Below are 23,486 nucleotides of genomic sequence, written 5' to 3'. Positions count from 1 at the left end.
CCTAGACAGTCTAAAGTGCTCTTCAGACCTTTTCATAGATGGAAAATGGGTGCCGAAGGTGACATGTGGACCCTGATACAAAGAGTTGACCATGGGTAGCATTTTAAAGAGGTTACTTGCTTGTTCCCTGAGAGATCACCCCTGGTTTCTAGCATAGCAACAACCATCCCTTTTAATCACTATCCTATTCAGAACTCTTATGGTTGCAAATGACAGAGCTATAACTCAAATGATTTGGCAGAGGGAGATTTCTTGGCACAAGTAATGGCCAACAATCTGTGGAAAGGCCACGAAATCTACTATGGCTTTCTAGGCACCTTGTCTCTGTCCGATTAACTTGCTTTGTTTCTACCACAAGGCTAGAAACCTGGCTACTCACAGCTCCTGATTCCCAATTGACTGCCTTCCACAACCAGACGACTCCCAGCTACTCTGATCCCAAGTTCAAAACCCCAAGAAAGAGCTCTCATTGGCTTAGGTGGCCATCCTTGGATCAATCATCAGTGACCAGTGATACAGAGAAATTTGAAATATAGAGGCTCCCTAAAAACCACCTGGCTGAGGAAGGGGCAGAAGCAATTCCTGGAAAGGTGTCTAGTAAAAAGGCCTGAAATTTAAAACTGCACAAAGATTTAACAGTAAAAAGACACCTGTGAATCTAGAAGAGGACCACAACTCAAATTCATGTCCAGAGAAGCACATTGGAGGTCAATTAGATGGCTATTGATAAATTATTCCTAAAGAAGTGGTCACTGTAGTTTGCACTACACACCTACATATAGCCCCTCATGGTAAGGTTCCTCCCACCTAGCATGCAGAGCCTATAAACAGTCCAAAGTCTTCCTAGACCCACACTGGTATGTACTGGAATCAACTGGGAGTTGGTAAATAGGCACTTTCCCAGGCTTTCCTCTTAAATTGTGATTCAATAGCCTAGGATGGAGTCAAAGCATCTCCAAGTTTACAGAGCTCCCAGGTGATGCTGCTAAAGATGGTCTATGGACCATGCTCAGAAACCATGTCCCAGACCAGGTGTAGTGGCGCACACCTATAATCCCAGCGGCTCAGGAGGCTGAGGCAGGAGGATTGCGAGTTCAAAGCCAGCCTCAGCAAAAGCGAGGCACTAAGCAACTCAGTGAGACCCCGTCTCTAAATAAATACAAAATAGGGCTGAGGCTGTTGCTCAGTGGTAGAGTGCCCCTGAGTTCAATCCCCAGTGCCCACCCCACAAAAAAAAAACAAAACAACAACAAAAAACCATTCCCCAGGCCACCAGTCCACAAATCATAAAAATAAAGCACCCAGCATATATATGTGGTATGTGGTTTGTACCCAGGAAATAGCCCCAGAGAGGCCAGTGCAAATCACCCCAGAGTCACAAGAGAACTCTGATGCTCATTCAGTCCCCATGCAGTGTTAAGTGTGCACCTGGACCTCCCATGTCCTGCCCTGAGCCTTCCCAGGTGAACAAAATAAATAACGGCAACCACATTTTCATTTTAGAAGCACTTGGTTTTATTGCACAGAAGCAATTGAAAGTGGACTCCAGTGGAAAGTGCGCCCTGTTGTGATTCAGTGGCCAGTGCCCAGCCTCATGGGCTCCCGCTCTTGCAGAATAAGAGAGTGCTGGGCAAGGGCTTGACCACTCCTTTGGAAAACAGAAGGCATTCGGGAATAGGTTAAGACATCTCAAGCATAATGTGTTTCTAACTGCTCATTCATTATTGCGGTCATCTGTCAGTACATACAGGAAGTAAATGCACTTATTTGGAGAGGAGGGGGGCAGTTTTTGTAGTCAAGTGTTTACGTGTAGCAATCGGCATATTATCACATTCGGCTACATAAGCTATCATAACATAGTTGTCCATCGCCTGGAGAGGGTTTGGGACACGGGGTGGGGAGAGGGTCAGGAACTGGGAGTGCCCTCTCTTGCTACCATATTGTTAACAGAAAATCCTGTTTGGTGAAGGAAGGCCCGACATCAAAGCATTTTTTTTTTCTTATAGAACAAAAAGGGAGGAAAAAAATGAAAATTCATTACAGTGACCCTTGAGTTCTGGGACCCTCCTGAGTTTCTTTGGCTGCTCTGGGGTTCCTTTCTCGCTGCCTTACTTTTCCCCCTTGGTGGCCTTGTCCTCTGTGGCCTTCTCTGCAGGCTTGCTGTCTTTTTGGTCCGTGCTAGAGGATTTTTCAGCCTTTTCCGTCTTGGGTTTGCTGGGTGTGGGGGCCTCCTTGCTGGGCTCCTTGGAGGCACCCTTGTCGTCCTCCTTGGCCTTGGCCTCCGTTTTGGGTTTCTCCTCCGGCTTCTTGGCCTCTGCGGTCTTCTCCTCCTTGGTGTCTTTCTTTTCGGGTACTGCTGCTGCCTCTTCCTTCTTTGGCTTTTCTGGTTCCTTCTCTGCTGGTTTGCTGGGTTCGGCTTCCTTCTTGGGTACCTCAGTCTTGTCTTTGGGTTTAGCTTCTTCCTTCACCTCCGCCTTGGCAGGAGCCTCCTTCTCCGGGGTCGCTGCTTTCTTCTTATCCTCCGTCTCTTCCTTCTTGGCCTCAACTTTGGATTCTTTGGGCTTCTCAGCAGCTTCCTTCTTGGCCTCCACCTGGGGCTTTGGAGCCTCCTTCTTGAGAGCCTCGTCTTTCTTGCTGTCCTTCTCCTCAGTTTTGGGTGTGGCTGGAGCCTTCTCTTCTGCCTTCTTTGGGGACTCTTTGGGTTTCTCCTCCTCCTTCACGGGTGATTTCACCTCTTCTTTCTTTGGGACCTCCTTCTCAGGGGATTTGACCTTCTCTGGGGACTTGGCCTCCTCCTTGACAGGGCTTTTGGCCTTGTCAGGGGATTTGATGTCTGCAGGGGACCGTGCTTCCTCCTTCACTGGAGTCTTGGCTTCTGGAGACTTTACATCTAGAGTCTTGGCTTTCTCTGGGGACTTTGCTTCTTCCTTCGCTGGGGACTTGGCTTTCTCTGGGGACTTTGCTTCTTCCTTCGCTGGGGACTTGGCTTTCTCTGGGGACTTTGCTTCTTCCTTCGCTGGGGACTTGGCCTTCTCTGGGGACTTCACCTCCTCCTTCACTGGAGACTTGGCCTTCTCTGGGGACTTCACCTCCTCCTTCACTGGAGACTTGGCCTTCTCTGGGGACTTCACCTCCTCCTTCACTGGGGACTTGGCTTTCTCTGGGGACTTCACCTCCTCCTTCACTGGGGACTTGGCCTTCTCTGGGGACTTTGCTTCTTCCTTCACTGGGGACTTGGCTTTCTCTGGGGACTTCACCTCCTCCTTCACTGGGGACTTGGCCTTCTCTGGGGACTTTGCTTCTTCCTTCACTGGGGACTTGGCCTTCTCAGGAGACTTGACCTCAGCTGGTGATTTTGCCTCTTCTTTTACTGGGGACTTGGCCTCAGCTGGTGACTTTGCTTCTTCCTTCACTGGGGACTTGGCCTTCTCTGGAGACTTGGCCTCGACTGGTGACTTAGCCTCTTCCTTGGCTGGGGACTTGGCCTCAGCTGGTGACTTGGCCTCGTCTTTCACTGGGGACTTTTCCTCAGCTGGTGACTTGGCTTCTTCCTTCACAGGGGACTTGGTTTCCTTTTCTGGGGATGCAGCCTCTTCTGCTGGGGGAGACTCTGCTTCTTCTTCTCCCTCTTCTGCTTCTTCCTCTTCTCCCTCTTTTTCTTCCTTGCCTTCCTCCTCTTTGGCCTCTTTCTCCTCTTCTTCCGTCACTTCTTCAGTTACTTGGATCTCTTCTGTCTGTTCCTCCACAATCACAGTTTCCTTCTCTGACTTTTCTACCACCTTGATCTTCTCTTCACTTTTGACTTTTATGTGAGTGGATATGGAGGGAATTTTCGGGATTGCCTCTGGAAGAGAGAAAGGACTTGGGCCAAAGCCGATCCGACACTCTTCACCTTCCAGAAGTTTTCTGCAAAATGGATAGTGGAACATATTACTATTAACTCAGAGCAGATTTGTTGGTTTGGGGTCTTCCTAGGGTATCCTGAAGCTCCTTGGCATCCAATGACATGAACTTTGGTGAGGGAAGGAACATGAATGAATGATAGTTTTTTTGAGGGGGGTGGGGGCACGGTAATAAGGATTGAATCTGTGGCTGCTTTACCACTCAGCTACATCTACATTTCAGCTTTATTTTGAAACAGGGTCTCACTAAGTTATCCACACTAACTTTGAATTTGAAATCCTCCTGCCTCAGCCTTCCGAGTTGCTGGGCTTATCAGTGTGTGCCACTGTGCCTGACATTTTTATTCCTTTTTAATTAGTAGTTTGTTTATTTATTTATTTAGGTGCTAGGGATCAAACCCAGAGCCTTGTACATACTTAGCATGCACTCTACTCGTCAGCGACACCTCCAGAAATAAACACTTTGGAGAATGGAGAAAGTCATTCAGCACATCATCCAAGTGACCCCTAGACCTATACTCCTATGGGGTTGTTCTTACTGAATGCAGTGGACATTGCAATTTGTGAAATTAAACAACTCCCCTTTCCACACCTGAAGAATGGTCCATAATAGAGAGCTCCTACATAAACAAAAGTGGTAAAAGTGGTGGATCTCAGCAACAGAATACTTGCCTAGTCCTGGGTTTGATCACCAGTACTGCAAAAATAATGATGATGATAATAATAATAAATAAAGGACAGAGAGAGAAAGAGAGAGCAGGAAGCAAGAAATTCCACATTGATAAATTTAGTTGAAGAGGTCTTACAATATTGCCATTTGAATTTTTCCTGTCACTCTTTATCATTATCCTTTAGGTTTTAGAAAGAGAGTAGTAGAAACAGTTCCTCCTGTTGGCTTTGCTACTAACTAGATGGTGACATTGGCCAAGTCATTCAAGCTCTTAAGGGTTCAATTTCCTTATTGATAAAAAGAAGATCATTTGGGCTGGGGCTGGGGCTCAGCAGTAGTGCACTTGCCTAGCATGAATGAGGCACTGGGTTCGATTCTCAGCACCATGTATAAATAAATAAAATAAAGGTCTATCAACAACTAAGAAATATATATTTAACCAAAAAAAAAAAAAAGATCATAAGAGTTCCTACTTCAGAGGGTTGTTTCAGTCAAACAGTGAATAAAAAGGATTTAGCAGAGTGCTTGCCTTAGAGTGAATGTAGGGGTAACCCCTACAGACTGGTGCTTCCCAATTTTTAAAAAATATGTATTTATTTTAGTTGTAAATGGACCTTTACTTTATTTATTTATATTGTACTGAGACTTGAAGCCAGGGCCTTGCACATGCAAGGCAAGCGCTCTACCAACTGAGTCACAACCCTAGCCCCTGGTACTTCCCAAAGTTAATAGCACACAAATCACCTGGGAGCCAAATGCAAATCCTGATCCAGTAGCCAAGGACAAGGCCTAAGTCTAACTAGGTACTAGACGACATTGTTTCTGCTAATTCATGAACCACACTTTGAATAGCAAGATTAGAGATTAGAGCCAGGGGTTGTGGCACATGTCTGTAATCCCAGCTACTGGAGAGGCTGAGGCAGGAGGATCACAAGTTTGAGGCCAACCTGGGCAACTTAGCAAGACCCTGTTTCAAAATAAAAAAGGGTTGGGGGTGTAGCTTAGTGGTAATGTAACTTTAGATTCAATCCCTAGCATGGAGGGCAAATTATAGACTAAATAAAGTCAATAGGTTGGGGGGCTAGGGATATAGTTCAGTCGGTAGAGTGCTTGCCTCACATGCACAAGGCCCTAGGTCAATCCCCAGCATCTCAGGGGAAAAAAAAGTAAAGTCAACAGATGGAAAGTCAAAAATCATCAGTCTGCAACTAGGAAAGGTCCTCAGGGTCAGCCCTGTTCCTCAGACCTGCTAAACCAGAAAGGCTCATCCAGGGGGACAGGCTTTCTCAGAGCCACCCTTACTAAGTAAGGGTGATTACCATGTACATGTGTTACTTCGATTAGTTTAATAGGATTAGCTCACCCAACAACCCATGATATGGATCCTGTTACTATCATCTCCATTTTACTTCCCCAAGAAATGAATGCTTAGAAACCAAAGGAACTCTAAAGGAACTGGGTGTAGTTGCATGTGCCTACAATCCCAGAGACTCAGGAGGCTGAGACAAGAGGATTGTAAATTCAAAGCCAGACTTAGTATTAATGAGGCTCTAAGTAACTTAGTGAGACTCTGTCTCAAAATAAAAAATTTTAAAAGGCTGGGGTGTGGCTCAGTGGTAAAGTACCCTAGATTCAATTTGTAGTACCAAAAAAAGAAAAAAAAAGAAAGAAATTCTAAAGGATAGAGTTGTAAAAGCCTCTGATAATTTAAGTATCTATTTCTCTCCAGAGCAGGCCTCTGGCTGACTGGATTCGAAGAAAAGAAGAGTTTTAACTCCTTAAGTCACTGTCGGGATTTCTGCCTTTGCCAGACATGGTGGCACACACCTGTAATCACAGCGGTGGGAGGCTGAGGCAGGAAAATCTCAAATTCAAAGCCAACCATAGCAACTTAAAGAGGCCTTAAGCAACTCAGAGAGACCTTGTCTTTAGATAAAATATATAAAAAAGGACTGGAGATGCGGCTCAGTAGTTAAGTGCCCCTGGACTCAATCCTCAGTACCCCCCGCCAAAAAAAAAAAAAAAAAAAAGATTTCTGCCTCTCAGAGGGTTAGACTGGTGGTTACTAGGGGTTACTAAGGTTACTAGGGGCTAAGGAAAGGGGAGAACAGGGGATGAAGTTTGAGTTCAAGATGATAAAAAACAGTTTTGGAGATGGATAGTGATAGGGTTATACAACAGTGCAAATTGTACTTAATACAACTGACATTTAAGATGGTTAATTGGCAAATATCATGTAATTTATATTATCAAAATTTTTAAAAAATGGCTTCTGTCTTTAAATAGCCATGTTGCCTAAATAGAAATTGAAACCCAAGGTTTCACCTAAAACACAAGGGCTCTCCACCATTCAGCAGCTCCTGGCCCAACTCACCTATAAGCAGCAATCTCAATATCCAGAGCCATCTTGACATTCAGCAGGTCCTGGTATTCTCGGAGCTGGGCTGCCATCTCCCACTTGGTGTTCCTCAGCTCAGTGTCCAGCTGCTGAATGGCTTCCTGGGGATGACAGATCATATGTGTCACTCTCTAGTCAATGCCTATCCCTTATCACCAGGATATCTGGGGCTGGCTGTGTAAGCCCAAGCTGCCCTTCTCAGAAAGGCTCACTTGGGACCAAACCCCACCCTATCAAAGCTTCAGGGTCCTCATTTGTGGACATGGAAAAATCTGAAGCAAAAATCTCAGCTTGAGGAAAGGTCTAGAATGAAATGTCTCAGATGCTAGCCTGGTCATGAGATGATATGTGAACTTTCACAAATCTCTTAAAATTAGAAAATGCTCAGTGGGGGGGCTGGGGTCAAGTCTCAGCAGTACAGTGCTTGTCTCGCATGTGTGAGGCCCTGGGTTCGATCCTCAGTACCACAAAAAGATAAATAAAATAAAAATATTGTGTCCATCTACAACTAAAAATATATATATTTAAAAAAAAAAAAAAAAAAAAGCAAATGCTCAGTGGGACCAGAGCCTTATCTGCATTTTCTCCTTACTGCTTCCCCGGTGCCCCAAAGAGCCTGCCTGCCACATCATCAGGGCTTGAAAACATCTGTTCTTGATGATCTAATGACAGGGACATACACAAAAGCATATTAAATACAAGATAAAACTTGTCATCTCACCCTAGGCCCACTGCAGCCACAGCTTAAAGAGAACTATTATCACTTTTTATTTTCTCTTATTTGTTTCTCTGCTTCCTAAAATCTCTACAATCACTATATATTACTTCTATGCTGTTTTTTGAAAGTTATCTTTAATTGGAGGAATCTGCCAAGGCCCTCCCCAGGCTACCCACAGGTTACTATTAATTGGATGTCCTACTGAGCACTTCAAAGTCTGTCTCTCTTTTTAACCTTCAAAGTTCTGTAAAGCAAGTGTTAGTTTTTGGTTTTCTTTCTTTACCTTGTCACTGCGGAGAAGAAATTTAAGTTCAGACAGGCCGAAAACTCTCCTAGGTCACACAGCTACAAAGTCATGGTATGTCTAACTCCAAGAACCATGGTCTTAACCACTGCATCCTGCTCAGGGAGGGGCAGTGACTTGTACAGGTCACCCAACCAGGAGAGGCAGTTTGTCCCTATGTCTACCTGGTAGGATGCAATGTCAGCCTGATGACGGTCCTCTAGCTCAGAGCGCTGCCTCTCCAGGGAATCCTTGGTGCTTTTCAGAGCCTCCAACTCTGTGGTCCTGGCCTGCAGCTGACGCCGGTACTCAGTTATCTCCTCCTGGGCTGAGCGCATGGCATCTGTATTCACTTTGGCTGCCTCTGACAGTCGGTCCAGCCTCACTAGGTAGAGAAGGGAGCAGGGAACAGGGTTAGACACACCTAGATTTGTGTTCCAATGCCTAGATCTGGAAGGTGACACACATGGGTTGAGGAGTTAGTGTGTGCCAGGCACCATCGTGGATGCTTACCTCACTCCATGCTATGAGAAAGGCAAGTGATCCAGCCTAAAGCCACCTAGCTAGTAAGTGGCAGAGTAGGATTCAAATCTAGTGATTATCTGGTTCCAAAGACTAGACTCAGTCTCCTTCAACCTAGAAATTTATATCAACCTTCAGGGGACAGGAAGCTCTCATTTCTGGTCCAGTACCAGGTCCAGCTCCCCAGCAAGGGGCCAGCACCGCTGGAGACTCAGATGTGAAATTTTGCCCATGAGGTTTAACTGAGCTGAATAATGGAGGCTTGTGGCTGAACTTGTTAATGAGCCTGTGACCTTTGAAGGCATGAGAGCTCTGAGCAATCAGGTCATCATGCAGCCATGGTACATTCCTTTCAGACTTCTGCGAAGAGTCCAAGATCACTGCAAGTCCAAGGTCCTGGGTGTCAGCCCTTCTATTCCTTCCTCAAATTCGCTGTGCATTGCATAGCACAGGAACCTCCCAGTTGATGGCAGCCACACCCTGGCCCCTTCCACCCACAGGCTCCTAGTTCTCAGAAGACCTTGAGGGGGCCAGTGGAGGCCTTTAGATTGGTTTACATCCCCTGAAAATGAACATCCTGAATCCCCACATAATAGCACTGAGAGCCTGAGTCTTGGTGAAGAGAAGCCAGCTGTCTGGACCACAAGCCCTGGGATGATTTGCCTGAGTGAAGGGCAAATTCAAGAGAACAGAATTCCCCTCTGGGAGTGGCCTTGCTGCAGAGATGGAGGAGGGGTTCTGCCACTGCAGATGAGTAGAAAAGGAATGGGAAATTCCAAGCATCCAACTGAGCATTCCTGGCTTTCCCTGCCAGTACTGGCAAAGACTTAGAAATCTGTCCAGGTGGGTGAGAATTCTAACCTATTGTGGATTGCAAACTCATTTGAAAATCATTGAAGCCTCTGCACTCTCCCCAGAACAAAGCAGTTTTAAAAACAGTTTCAGCTGGGATCATATAAGTTTCCAGACTGAGAAGGTCATTTGGTCCACCCAGCTCTTTCAATCAAAAAGAAATGAAAACCAGAGAGGGCTAATGTTGGTCAAGGTCACCCTGTAGTTGCTGGGCACAGCTTTAGGACAGCTGCGGTCCAGCTGACTCAGGACTACGTGGAGTTGGGTGGTGGTGGGGACTTGGGAAGGTTCCAGGTTGCTTAAGAGAGGGGATTTAAAATAGTGAAGAGGCCAGCCTCAGCCATTCTTGGTCATTGGTTGTGGTGACCCACCTCGGGGAGAGAGGATATGAAAATGCCCCACCCATTTCAACCCGCACTGCAGATTAAGGTGGGGGCATTAGGCACCGAGCAGGTAGTGGGGCGGAGCCTACTAGGGTAGGGGCAGAAGAATGGAGACCCAGCAGAGTGCAGGAAAGGGAGATGGGCGGCACTTGCAGGGTATGCACTAAGGACCAGAAGCCAGCACTACTTTGGAACTAGAGACAATTTGTTTTGTTCTTAATGGGCAAAAATCTCAGACCAGGGGGCCTCAGAGTGGAAGCACAAAGAATCTGAAGGCGAGCAACCAAAAGAGAACCCAGAGTTGGTGGCGTCCTACAAAAAACCTGTGAAAATTACTTAAGTAGGGGGCATGCACTTTCCGAGGGAAGCCGAGTTGTGAGCCCTCTGATTCTGCTACACGGAATCCAACAACACTTCCTTGGGTCAACCCGGGGGGTAGCTAGCTGCAGGGGCACCCCTCCCCAGCCCCCGCGCGCCTGCGCACCTCGAAACCACTCCTCTGACTGCAGCGTGCTCTGCACCGCATGGCCTTCGAGTTGCGCGCGGATCTCACGCAGCGCCGACGTCACGTCGCACTTCAGGGCGTCGCGCGCCTCAGCCTGCGCCTGCGCCTGCGCGGCGCCGCAACCCTGGATCTGACCGAGCAGCTCGCCCACCTCCTCCTGGTGGTGGCGTCGCAAGTAGCCGCACTCCTCCTGCAGTGCCTGCGCCTTTTTCTGCAACTCGACTCTCGCAGCTTCGGCCTCCTGGGCGAAGCGTGCTAGTGCGCGCGCCGCAGCCTCAGCCTCTTCGCGCTGCCGGGCCTCGTCGTCGAGGCGCTGGCGCACGTGCGCGATGTCCTCGAGCAGGTGCTCCTGCTCCAGGCGCAGCTGGCCCCGCGCCGCGCCCAGCCGCAGCACTGCGCCGCGCATCTCGCGCACCTCGCGCTCGTACAGCTCACCCATGGCTGCGCGGCCTGCCTGCTGCTGTCGCAGCGCGGCAGCCTCTCCCTCCAGGCTGCGGTTGTGCGCCTCAAGCTGCCGCACCTTATCGATGTAGCCCGCGAAGCGGTCATTGAGGGCCTGCAACTGCTCCTTTTCGCTACGCGCCGCAGCCGCTGCCACCACGCAGCCCTCTGGCCCGTTGCTCAGTGTATCTAGCGAGTCGGTGCTTGAGGCGGCGCCTGCGCCACGGAAGCGGCTGGGCGAGGCTGACACGGAGCTCACGGACGTCCGAGTCCACGAGTGAAATCCGCTGGAGGAGCCCGCCGCCGAACGCGAGCCGCCCTTCCGGGCCAGCGCATAATGCAGGCTGCCGCCTCCGTGCAGCGGCGCGAACGGGGCGCCCAGCAGCGCGTCCGCGCTGCCGAAGCTCATCATGGCCAGGCAGGTGCGGGCCGCCGGCAGAGCCGGAACGCGGGGCCGGGACGGGGTGGGCGGCACTGCGACAGCTCCAGGACGCCAGCTCTTTTATAGCCGCCTTGGCCGGGTCCAGCCCCTTGGCAGTGGGGGGCTGGGGAGTCGGGCCCCGCCCTCTCCACCTCCTCCCCCGCGGCCCGGGGCCGACCGGCTTAGCCGCAGTGAGAGGGGCGGGGCAGGGGGAGCAAGGAGTGAAGGGGAATCGTCGCAGCGACTGAGGAGTCTCCCGAGGTCAGGGCAAGAGGTAGAGGACTTCCGGAGAGGACTAATGGGGACCCTCAAGTGCGGGCGGGAAGACACTGCTAGTGTGTTCAGAATAAAAGAGGGGACCTGATATAGGGGGAGAACAACTAGACTTGGTGGGAATCGGGGTGGGTGCCTTCGGGGTGGAGCGTTGAGATGTGCTGTAATCATTAGGATGAGAGGACCCTTGCATGGGATGGAGCACAAGGTTTTCCTAATAGTTAGGCCTTGGGGATAGGAGATGCAGAGAATTTGTAGCGGGTCCGAAATAGTGAGGGAGCCAGGCAGTTGAATGGGGGCACGGTGTACGCTATAGAGAATAGATAGGGGACTCCTACCGTGTTCCCCTAATTGCTAGAGCACCACTGGGAGAGGACTTAAGAAACTCTGCAGCTGGCTCTGGAATAGGGAAGGAGGACCTGGAGTTGGAAAGGACAGTAAGGCTACCCTGAATTGGGGTATGGGAGACACTGCAGAAAATGAAGAGAGGGACGCCTGGGTGGTGGTGAGGAAAGAGTATTCTTCAAAAAGTCTGCAGTGTGGCCAAGATTGGAAGTGGGAGGTAGCAGCTGACCTCAGTAATAGGGCCCCTAAATGAAGGGACAGAGGGGTCTCCTGAACCACGGAGAGGTGGGCTGTGTTTGAGGGGCAGAGTTATGTACGCTGGGGTCAGCTCTGTAGTTTGCTGGCAGAATGACCTTGGACAAGTTCTGTCGTCCAGTTCTAGCTTTTCCCTTCGTGAGGGGTTCTTGCCCTAGGGACCAGCTGCAACTCCAGAACCCAGGACCATTGTGGAGGAAGGTCTCCAGCTCAATTAGAGGGGAGCCCACATATTGCCTATGGGTATGACAACCATTTTCCCACAACTAGAATATCCATCTTTCTCCTTCTCTTTTTCATCTCCTCAGTCTCAACTTTTCACAGCCCAACCCCCACAACAGACAAACTGACACCTCCACAGGCATCCCTTCTCACTCCCAAGGAAGTGGTGGGATGCTTTCTTACTATCAAGTCCCTCATCCCTGTGAGCCCTAGTGGGGAATCAGGCAGAAAAAGGGGTTCCTTGGGTTTGGGGACTCTGCAGCTGCTTTGTTATGGGGCTCTTTCTTGGCTTTGCTTCATGTCAGATGCATTGGGAGTGGGGGTGGCACTGCGGCTGGCATTTCATCAGTGACAGAGCCTGCTTCTTGTTGGGGACATAGGGGTTAATCTCTGCCTTTGCCTTTACCTTGGAGAGGGGAGGGGTGCAAGCTGTCTCTTGCCCTGTGCTATTTGGATAAGAACCGATGACGGGGGTGGGTGAGTGGTCTAGAAAGTCACAGTGAGCCAGAGACCCACTCCTGGATGTTTCACTAGGGATCTATTTTCTGGGAAGTTCTCCATGCAAACCTGGCCTGTACTCCTTTTCCATTGGGAGCTGAAAAGACCCCCAGGGATACCCTGACATCCTCTGGAAATCAGAATAGACTCCCCTCCCAGATCTGAATCTCCCCAAGGCAGTTATTTCAACCCCCACTGCACCCCTAGCTTATCCTCTTTTTCCTTCTCTTAGGATCCCCAGGACAGAGACCGACAGACCCTCCAGAAAAAGATCCCTGCCAATCCCTTTCTCTTTGCCCTCTCTCATGCCCAGACAACTGGTGTTAGGCAGACCCTCAGAGCTGGGGAAGTGATGGTGCTGTTCCTTTAACCATGTTTTACTGGAAGGAGAGTGCGCTGGGGAGCAGGGAAGAGGGGGAAGGGAGTTTCTGGCTTTGCATGGAGAAGCAGAACATGATGAAGCATTTTTCCCCCACTTAAAGGTCCAGTCATGCTTTGGTTTGCAGGGGGCAGAGGGGCTGGTTTTGCAGGTGATGCTGGGAGAATGAGGTGAGTGGCTGGTCTGAGGTACTGGAGAAAGGCATGGGGTAGAGGGGTGCTTGGGCAGGACCCTCTTGCTGTCACATGGCTCCCCAATTATTTTTCATTCTGCTTGGAATTTTGCCATTTGATCCTTCTTACTTTGAGTCTCATCAGTCCTCTGCACAATGCAGATACTTGCTCTGGGTGTGGGAAGGCTGATAGGAGGGATGGGAGTAAAATAGGAGGGGGCAAGATAAATTTGTTAGGGCCAGAGACCTCACCCATCAGATTACAGCTTCCTACAGATTCCAGAAATCCAAAGTATGATTTTTTATAGCTGGAAAATTGGCACAAGATCTGGAATCCTGAGGTCATTCCCTCAAAAGACCCTTCAGGCTTACTAGAAAGCCATCCTTGGCCTCCTGCCCCTCCCCACATTTAGGTAATTGTCCCCTCCTGAATGTTCCATGGTCCCTAATGTTAAGTCTTAGCAGTACATTCACTCTGTGTCATTGTGTGAATGAATGATGAATGAATGAAAGAATGAATTCCATTAGTCCTCCAGACAAACTTTCAGTCCAGAAGGAACTAAGAATGATTCCGCCCTAAATCTGTGTGCCTCAAATCACTTTCACCTTCTTTCCTATGGTTCTTACCACTTGGAATTAATTAGAACAACTTATTATTTCATTCATCCTTCATCCTTCCATGCCTCCATCCCTCCCTCCCTCCCTCCCTCCCTCCCTCCCTTCATTGCTTATTGAGCACCTGTTATGCTATAGGCACACACTAAATGTTGAGATTATAATATCCCACAAGCTTCTAAAATTATCTCTGGATTCTCAAGTTCTTCTCAAATCCCAACTCATCATTTCCTAAGGCACTTTTTAAAAATTTTTTTTTTTAGAGAGAGAGTTTTAATATTTTTATTTTTTAGTTCTCGGCAGACACAACATCTTTGTTTGTATGTGGTACTGAGGATCGAACCCAGGCCACACGCATGCCAGAGGAGCGCGCTACCGCTTGAGCCACATCCCCAGCCTCCTAAGGCACTTTCAAGATGATCATAAGTGCTATAGTCTGGATCTTGAATACCTCTGAAAGGCCCATGTGTTAAAGACTTGGTTTTCAGAGTGGTGCTATTGGGAGGTGTGGCCTAATTGCAATGCCAGATAGTCCTGCTACTCTGGGCTACAAGTTCAAGACCAGCCTCAGCAACTTAGTGAGACCCTGCCTCAAAAAAAAAAATTTTTTTTTTAAAGAGAGAGTGAGAGAGGAGAGAGAGAGATAGAGAGAATTTTTAATATTTATTTTTTAGTTCTTGGCGGACACAACATCTTTGTTGGTATGTGGTGCTGAGGATGGAACCCGGGCCGCACGCATGCCAGGCGAGCGCGCTACCGCTTGAGCCACATCCCCAGCCCCTCAAAAAAATTTTAAGAAGTCAGGACCATCTCAGGGGTCAAGTGCCCCTGGGTTCAATCCCCAATCTGGGAGAGGGGAGGTGGAGGGGGTAATGGAAGGCCTTTAGGAATGTTCCCTAAGGGGACTGTGGGACTCCAGTCTCTTCCTCTTTCTCTCCTTTGCCTCCTGGCCATGAGGTGAATGGTTTTGCTCCATCATGTGCTCCCACCATGATGTGCTACCTCACCACAGGCCCAAAGCAGCCAACTGATGTGAACTGGAACTTCCAGAACTGTGAGCCAAAACGTTTTCTCTTTATAAATTGATTGTCTCAGATATTTGTTAGAGTAACAGAAATGAGACTAATGCAATAGGTATACCTCCAAAAAGAACAATAAAGCCATAAAGCTCTCTGTGAACATCTGTGAGACATTGCTGCCACTCACTTCATTCATTCCACTAGATGGGATTAAACCCCACAGTGAACTCAGAAAACAGACTCCAGTGAGATGGAATCCTTTACCTCCCTTGTATACAACAGAGAAGACTCACCATGTTTTCTTTGGTGCCTCTTCAAACCTCCTCACTTGTCAGGGATCACTGTTCCTGTTTTATATACTACTTAAGTAAATTGAAGCCAGAGTAAGGAAGTGGGTTATCTGGGTTAGGGATAGCCCAGTGTCTCAGGTCATCCAGGTCTAAGCTAATGCTGGACACACAGTGTGGAAACCAATTTCTCTTGTACAGTAGAGGCCTTGGTAGTCTGAGGGTAGAGGAATGAGAAGTCCCCAGAAAGAGAATGAGCAACTTTCTGGGGGTGAGATTGGGGAAGGAGTCTGACCTCTGACAGGTTGCTCAGCTGAGATTCCCTCTGATCCATGATCCAGTATCAGCACATCCTCTATTTTGTTTTGTTTTGGTGCTAGAGGATTGAACCCAGTACCTTGTGCATACTAGGCATACATTCTACCACTGAGCTGCACCCCAGCCCCTCAACACATCCTATATGAGGGCCCACTCCCTGCACCACTATATCCTTTATAAGGAACAGCATCGACCATTGCTTGGGGTGCATTTGCTAAACCTCATTTTCTTTTCCTGCTTTTTCTCCATAGGACTTGACTTTATTTTCCCTCTTTGACTCCTCCCATTACAAGGTAAGTTTCATAAGGACAGGGATTTTTGTATGTTTTATCCACTGCTGCTTTCCTCAGTGCTTGGAATAGTGGCTGGCATACAGCAGGTGCTTAACAAGTACTTGTATGATGACTGCAAGGTTCTGCCTGAGAGGCTGGTGATCACCTGGATATTTCAGCACCGGGCCATGGACAGTTCCCAGCCTGCTTGGCCCTGGGAGGGAGGCCCCCAGAGGAGTGATTGGGGAAGGGGGCCCTGAAAGTCCCCAGGCTGAAGCCTCCTAGCTCCAGCTGTGCAGTCACCTTTGCTGAGGCTCAAGCCCTGCCACTGCATTGCAACTCGCCCCACTCCTAGAATTGCCTATTTGGGTTTAGCGATTCTTTCTACTTCTCTGTGAAGTGCTGGGCGGAGTTTCACCTCTCTCCCTCTAGTGGTCATGGTGCCTCATATTCTCTGCCAGTCCTTCCTCTGCCTTTCTCCACTTCTTTCCCTTTCTTCTCTCCTTTCCCGCATCATGTGCCTTTCTCCCCAGTTTCTCTGTCTTCCTTATCCCTTCCTCCCACCTTCTCTGCCCCATCCCACTAGACTTGCCGTCTTTTTGCTTGGTTTGAGTCCGATGTGTGGTAAAGGAGAGACAGCCTCCCTACCCCTCCTCCCTTTAGGAAGCAAACATCAAAGATTGAACTACAAACTGTTTTGCATAAACCTCCCCCTCCTGGGTTCCACCCACGTACCTAACCACTGGGGACTGCCTGCAGCTCATGAAGCCTGCAGGAGGCCTTCCCACCCCACCCCCCATCCGCTGCTCTGGGACTATACTGTGTGGGAAGCTGAATCCTGCCCCAAAGGCCAGGAACTGGTGGGCGGATTCACAGCTCTGCTCCAGCATTTGTTGTAGGCAACTATGGTTGAATGACTTTGGGCCTGTGGTTCCCAAGAAGGGGAATGAGACAGTTCATTGGTCTTTCCTAGGGGACCCTTGTCTTGTAACCACATGGGATTTGCTAATCACATGCTCTATGGCTGTCAATACTTTTTTGTTATCCAGACCAAGAGGCTAAGTAGCAATAGGAATGAAGGCGGTCATCTAAGAAAAAGAGAAAGTGCCTCTGCTTTTATGACTGGTCTCTCTTCCATTGCAACTCTATTTAATAGATATGACTACTAGTACCGCTTCCTGGATTGGGAAATGAAGACTGAGAGATTGAGTAACTTGTCCCAGGTCACACAGCTAGCAAACAAAGCAGCTGGGATTTGAACCTAGTTCTGATGGGCTCCACAGCAGGTAAGCTCAAGTATAAGACTTTGCAGTCATGTGTCACATTCACTGGGGTCCAACGCTTTCCTAGTTCCATTACAATTGACTGGAAACCTTGCTTTAAGGGTTACTTCTCGCACATTGGTGAAAGCATGCGGAGCTGAGAACTAGCTCTGGGTTTTTATCTTTTCTCTGGGTTGTTCTGCGGGGGCAGAAAGGCAGGAGACTTTCCAGGCAATACAGTCAGGAAATTGAAGTGATGGTCAACTCAGCTTTCTGGACATCCATGGCTGAGGAGTCAGATAAATAGAAAGTAGTCACAGAATGATGATTGATAATCACAATGTAAACCTGAGTCATCAAGAAAACAGTTTTGGGGGCTGGGGATGTGGCTCAAGCGGTGGCGCGCTCGCCTGGCATGCGTGCGGCCCGGGTTCGATCCTCAGCACCACATATCAACAAAGATGTTGTGTCCGCCAATAAATAAATAAATAAATTCTCTCTCTCTCTCTCTCTCTCTCTCTCTCTCTCTCTCTCTCTCTTTAAAAAAAAAAAAAAAAAAAAAAAAAGAAAACAGTTTTGGCAGCCTCCATGTTCTGAGCGCCTGCTCACTGCGTTCTCTGCTTACATACGTGGTTTCTTAGTGGCTCTGCCAGGTGTGCAGGATCACCCTTTCTATGGAGTAAGACATTTGAGATCAGAGAAAGTGACCTTCCAAGGTCACAGGGTAGGGTTCTGTGGCCAGGTTCTAGTGATGCTTCATCTCTATGCTAGAAGAGAAGAAAATCATAGTCCAATTTAGAAAGATTCTATGCCAAAGAATTTAGATTGAAATGTTGGGTCTTGAGATGAATAGCAAATGGATAAAAGTTCATTCCTCATGGTCATTGTTGGCAGGTCAACAAGGCATGACTGGGCTTTAAAAGAGGCTCTTACAAGTAAGTGGACCCAGCCAGGCATAGTGGCATACAACTATCATCCCAGTGACTCAGGAGGTTGAGTCAGGAGGACCACAAGTTCAAGGCCAGTCTCAGCTATTTAATAAGGCCCTCAGCAACTTAGCAAGACCCTGTCTGAAAACAAAAAAAATAAAAAGGACTGCGGGTACAGCTCAGTGATAAAGCACCCCTGGTTCAATCCCCAGAACAACAAAAAAAGTGGGCCCATCCTCAGGCTCAATGGACATGAAGCTTGCCCTTCTCAGGGACAGCTACACTGTGGCACATCCCTCTGTAGTTAGGCTGTGTGAGGACATATAGGGCCTGTCAGCAGCCTGCCATCACCCAAAGGTGGCAGATGCTATCATGGGAGAGATGTGCCAAGAAAATTTCTGAAACCTCTGTCTCAACCCTAAGGTAGTCACTTGCTATGGTCAGAAGATTTCAGGAACTCAGAATGGGCCTGGACCAGGGACCAGTCACACACACCAGAGCAGGCACTCTGCTCCTGCCTTCTAGCATCTGGAGAGGTTAGTGGTGGAGGAAGAAGCCGACCTTGAGGCCTTACTGTCTGTGAGGGGGACTTAGTGGACAGACCCTGTCTTTAAATAAAATACAAAATAAGTCTGGGGATGTGGCTCTGTGGTTAAGTGCCCCTGCATTCAATATCCGGTACCAAAAAAAATAAAAGAAAGAAAGAAAATCACAGACTTGCTCTGAAATGCCACTGTGTCCCACTGGAGGACTGGCTGTCTCCTGGAATGCCTTCCTCATCCTCCATCACTACTATTTGGTGCTGGGTGCCCTGCTCATTACCTAGGTGCACATCTAGTACCTAGCTCATGACTTGAGCTAATGGAGCTCCTGGTGCCTGTGCTTTCTGACCCCTGCTAGACAAAGAGCCCCCCATGAGAGAAGTAGTTCTTTTACCTGGGCAGTGGGTGAGCAAATGGAAGGACTTGAGGCATAGATAGGACACAAGAATGTTCCCTGTTGGGGGCTGGGATGGATCGTGGTTCAGAGGTAGAGCACTCATTAGCATGTGCATGGCCCTGGGTTCGATCTTCAACACCACATAAAAATAAATGAATGGAATAAAGGTATTGTGTCTAACTACAACTAAAAAAATAAAAAATAAATCTTTAAAAAAAAAAAAAAAAAGAATGTTCCCTGTTGGTAGCTTTGGAGGAGGCAGGGTGGATGGAGAGGACTGATGCGCCCCCCCCCAACCCCCGTCCAAATCTCTTCTACTTTCCAGTCCTGACACTATGAAAGTCTTGATTGTGCCACATCTGCTTGCACCCTAGGCTTCCTGTCTGAAATCCTTTCCTTCATCTCAATATTCACAGAACCCCTTTTCATTCCTTAGATGTTCCACATTTCCTCCTCCTCCAGGGTGTTTTCACTGACTCCCAGGGATCTGACAGCTGCTTCCTTTGGGCTCTTCCAGCCCCCAGCTTTTCCTTCATTCTAGCCTGATGCTGTATTCATCTCCTAACTGGACTGTGAGCTCCACAAGGTCAAGAGTCCTGTTAGTCAACATTGCATCCCTAGGGCTTAGATCCAGAGTGTTAGCAGAGTGTGTTGAATGAGTAAATATCAGTCAGCGGTGACTTCCCATAGACGGCACTCCGTGTCAGATTAGTTATAAGTCATCCTCTGAGCTCAGAGGACCTGAGATCCCATCAGTGGTGTAGACGAAGAAACAGACTGGAGAGGTCAGTGGCAGGTCTGAAGCAGCCTGGGCTTTCAGTGTAGCTAACAGTTGCCTTGTTTCTGATTCTGCAGCTGGAGCTCCAAGAGGCAGGAGACAAGACCTGGATATGATGTTCTGAATCGGCAGGGCACTTTGTCTCTTATCACCACCTGCTGGTGCTTCCAAGGTACCAGACACTTTATTTTTTTCTACATGTTTGGATATCCACAGGGAGGAACCTATGGTTATCTCCCTTCATAGATGAATAAACTGAGATGTAGAGAGGTTAATTTGTGAATGTGTGTTTTGCTTTCTTTCACAAACTTCTCTGGGTCCCATTGAAGCCTCACAGATTTGTTGTCAAACCCACTTTCTAAAGGACAAAAACGAGGTTCTGGAAGTACAGAACCGTTTCTCTGGCTCTGAAACTGGCTTGGCTTTCCACTTGACAGAATTGCCATGTCAACAGCGCCCCCTGCAGGCAATGGCGGGGAAGCTCCTCATGCCTAAAAGGACCTACCACTCCATCCTCCCACCTGAACCAGGCCATCCTGCTTCCTTAGGCACAGGTTGCTGAAGAAGGTATCTTCCTGCAGAATTGTACCTTAAGCATGGACATGGATGAATCAATCCTGGGCTTGTGTCTTGACATTTCTGTGTCTGTGGGTAGCAGGGGCTCTTCCAGGTCATTGCCATGCTTACAAAAATCATTTTCAGGATGGGCATGGTGACACAAGCCTGTAATCCCACAGTTTAGGAGGCTGAGGCCGGAAGACCATGAGTTCAAAGCCAGCCTAAGTTTAGCAAGGCCTTAAGAAACAGTGAGATGCTGCCTCTCAATAAAATATAAAAAAGGGCTGAGAGCTGGGCGTGATGGCACATGCCTATAATCTCTGCGGTTTAGGAGGCTGAGGCAGGAGGATTGCAAGTTCAAGGCCAGCCTCAGCAAAAGTGAGGTGCTCATCAACTCAGTGAGACCCTGTCTCTAAATAAAATACAAAATAGGCCTGGGGATGTGGCTCAGTTGTCAGGTGCCCCTAGGTTTAATCCACAGTACAAAAAAAAAAAAAAAAGAATTTTTTTTTCAGAATTCTTGACTTCAAGCAGGCACCTGAAAATCAGAGCTAGATCAGGTGAGCTGATGTCTTTCCTTACTGCTTGGCTGATGGTTGGGGACCAGCCTCTTCCTGATGGGTCAGGAGCTCTGCAGCCTGTGTTGGTGATAGATGAGGCATAGCTGTGGAAGTAACAGGTAACAGACAGTAGCTCACATTTACTGAGCACTTAACTGGTGAATTTTATGAAGTACATTCACATTAGTTGTGTCCCCAGGACAGGGTGTGTCTCATGAATAGGGTTCTCAACTGTAGTACAGGGACATGAATCCTATCACATGCATTATTTCCACCTCACTACTGTTTGGTAGATACTGGTAATACATTCCCAATTTACTGATGAAGCCCAGAATCTGTAAATAGTAACCGGTGCAAGATCACCCTGCTAACAAGTGGCTGAAGCAGTAGTCCCCAGTATTACCTAATGCACTGTACTGAGAAGTGCTTGACCTGGAAGGCAGAATGTTAGAGAGGAGAAATGGCAAGGAGAAATAAATGAATATTAGATACTGCAAACTGAACACCCACTAACTGCTGGATGCTGATCTAAGGCCATTCCATGAGTCATTTACACTCCTGTTATTTGCATTTTGTTATTTCCATCATTTTCAAAGATGAGCCTGAGCAAGGTCTTCTGATATGCCTTAACATGCTGTTATAACTCTTGGGGCTGTGGTGTGGCCCAGTGGTAGAGTGTTCACCTAGCATGCACGAGGCACTGAGTTCGATCCTCAGTACCACATAAATGTAAAATAAAGCTATTGTGTCCACCTTAAAAAAAAAATTAAGAATAAATATTTTTTAAAAAAAAACTAGAACTCTTAGGTTCAACAGTGGTGTGTTGTACTTGCCTATATGTCAATCTTAGTAGAACACCACGTTTCCCCCCCCCTTTTTTTTTTTTGTAACAGGGATTGAACCACTGAGCCACATACCCAGCCCTTTTTATATTTTGTTTTGAGACAGGGTCTCACTAAGTTACTTAGGGCCTCACTAAGTTGCTGAGGCTGGCTTTGAACTCGTAATCCTCCTGCCTCAGCCTCTCCCAAGTCACTGGATTACAAGAGTGCACCACTGTGCCCAGTCAAATTGACCTTCTTGACACTCTTGACTTATGTTGGGAGAGCTGGGTTGGAGAGCTGATCCTAATTATCTGTGTCTTGGACATGATTTGACCAAGTTTTCTAGGCCTCAGTTTCCCCACTAGTAAAGTATAGAAACTAGGCAATTCTAATTCCTACCACCAAGGTGTCTTCAATCTTTTTTTTTTTTTTTTTGTCTTTAGTACTAGGGATTGAACCCAGGGGTTCAACCAATGAACTACATTCCCAGTTCTTTTTATTTTGACACAGGATCTCATTAAGTTTTTAAGATCTCGCTAAATTTTCCAGGCTACCTTGAACTTGGACCCTTCTTTCAAGTGTCCCTAGATGCTGGCATTAAAGATGTGCATGAGGGCTAGAGTTGTGGCTAAGTGGTAGAATGCTCGCCTAGCATCTGCAAGGCCCTGGGTTTGATCCTCAGCACCACATATAAATAAAGGTATTGTGTGCAACTACAACTAAAAAATAAAAATTAAAAAAAATGTGCATGGGGGCTGGGGTTGTGGCTCAGTGGTAGAGCAGTTGCCTGGCATGTATGAGGCCCTGGGTTTGATCCTCAGCATCATCTATAAATAAATAAATAGGTAGGTAAATAGATAGATAAATAAAGGCCCATTGGCGTCAAAAAACACTAAAAAAAAAAAAAAAAAAAGATGTGCATCACTATGTCCAGCCCTCTGAGAGTTTCGTTTCCTTCCTTCCTTCCTTCCTTCCTTCCTTCCTTCCTTCCTTCCTTCCTTCTTTCCTTCCTTCTTTCCTTCCTTCCTTCCTTTTGTGGTGCTGAGCATCAAACTTATGCTATACAAGTATTCTACCACTGAGCTACATCTCCAGCCCTGAGAATTTCTAATGAGTATAAATCTGCCTCCACTCAGAAGATCCTTGACACCCCATGTGTGAAGAGGTACAGCCACCTCCAAACATCAGCAGTGACTTCTAGAGGGCATTGCTCACTCCCCTCGGGATCTAGAGCTTCCCTCCGAGGCCAGGCTAACCCAAAGCTGAATGCCAGCACTCCTGCCTCCCAGCTGGGCTCCTTAAGCAGGCGACCTCTCCTTTCTGTGCCTCAGTTTTTTCTTCTGTAAAATGGAGTGCTAATTGTAGGGGCTTCATTTGGGAATCAGTGAGAAAACATGCAGAAAAAATTGGAGGCGTGGAAAATTCTCGGTAAACAAATGTGACTCCTGTTGTGTCTACACCACCATTCTGGGCCCTGGGGAAGTTCCTGAACCTTGGACCCTGCCTCCTCTCTAGCCCCTGGGACCAAGATGGTGTTGGGGAGAGGGAGGAGAGTCAGGGTCCTCCTGAGACAGTGGAGGGTCCCAATTTGGGTCTCAAGTAGCCCCTACCCCTGAAACTTGAGCAGCTCCCTGCTCAGCCCAGGTGACATTCCCAGGCATTCTCACACATCCTTGTTCAGCAGCCGCTTGTGGGGAGAGGCAGTGGCCCTGTGAGGACCGGGGGAAGAATGGTGCCAGGACTGCCACACTGCGAGCCAGGGGCTGCCACCTACTGTGGCCTCAGCTGAGAGGAGATGACTGAAATGCCCATGTGCTCCGGGCTTGTGAGGTGTGCTGTGTCACCAGGAGTGGCCTGGGACAGGGTCTTGACTGTAATCGGGGACC

At 48.0% G+C, this 23,486-nt stretch overlaps 1 protein-coding gene and 1 long non-coding RNA gene across 9 annotated transcripts in view; one reads left to right on the top strand and one right to left on the bottom strand.

The window, feature by feature from the left end:
* Positions 1–1,491: 1,491 nt before the first annotated feature.
* Positions 1,492–11,202, bottom strand: Nefh (neurofilament heavy chain). Its single transcript, XM_005336052.5, has 4 exons — positions 10,213–11,202; positions 8,157–8,356; positions 6,947–7,071; positions 1,492–3,906 (listed from the first exon to the last, which is right to left on the bottom strand). The coding sequence occupies exons 1-4, from the start codon at positions 11,084–11,086 to the stop codon at positions 2,109–2,111; spliced, it is 2,997 nt and encodes a 998-aa protein (XP_005336109.2). The 5' UTR covers positions 11,087–11,202; the 3' UTR covers positions 1,492–2,108.
* The window catches only part of LOC110599207 (uncharacterized), a 31,937-nt gene continuing 19,410 nt past the window's right edge, over positions 10,960–23,486 (top strand). Inside the window, exons 1-5 of one of the 8 annotated variants that reach the window (XR_013434998.1) lie at positions 10,960–11,096; positions 15,730–15,771; positions 16,907–17,036; positions 19,736–19,830; positions 20,096–21,645. This is a non-coding gene — a long non-coding RNA (uncharacterized LOC110599207). The other 7 variants (XR_005736632.2, XR_013434997.1, XR_002485178.3 and 4 more) reach the window with 7 other exon arrangements.

The sequence above is a fragment of the Ictidomys tridecemlineatus genome, chromosome 2 (genome assembly GCF_052094955.1).
Source record: "Ictidomys tridecemlineatus isolate mIctTri1 chromosome 2, mIctTri1.hap1, whole genome shotgun sequence".
Taxonomy (NCBI): domain Eukaryota; kingdom Metazoa; phylum Chordata; class Mammalia; order Rodentia; family Sciuridae; genus Ictidomys; species Ictidomys tridecemlineatus.
The sequence above is the reverse complement of the archived record's forward strand: the minus strand, read 5'-3'. Positions and strand labels throughout refer to the sequence as shown.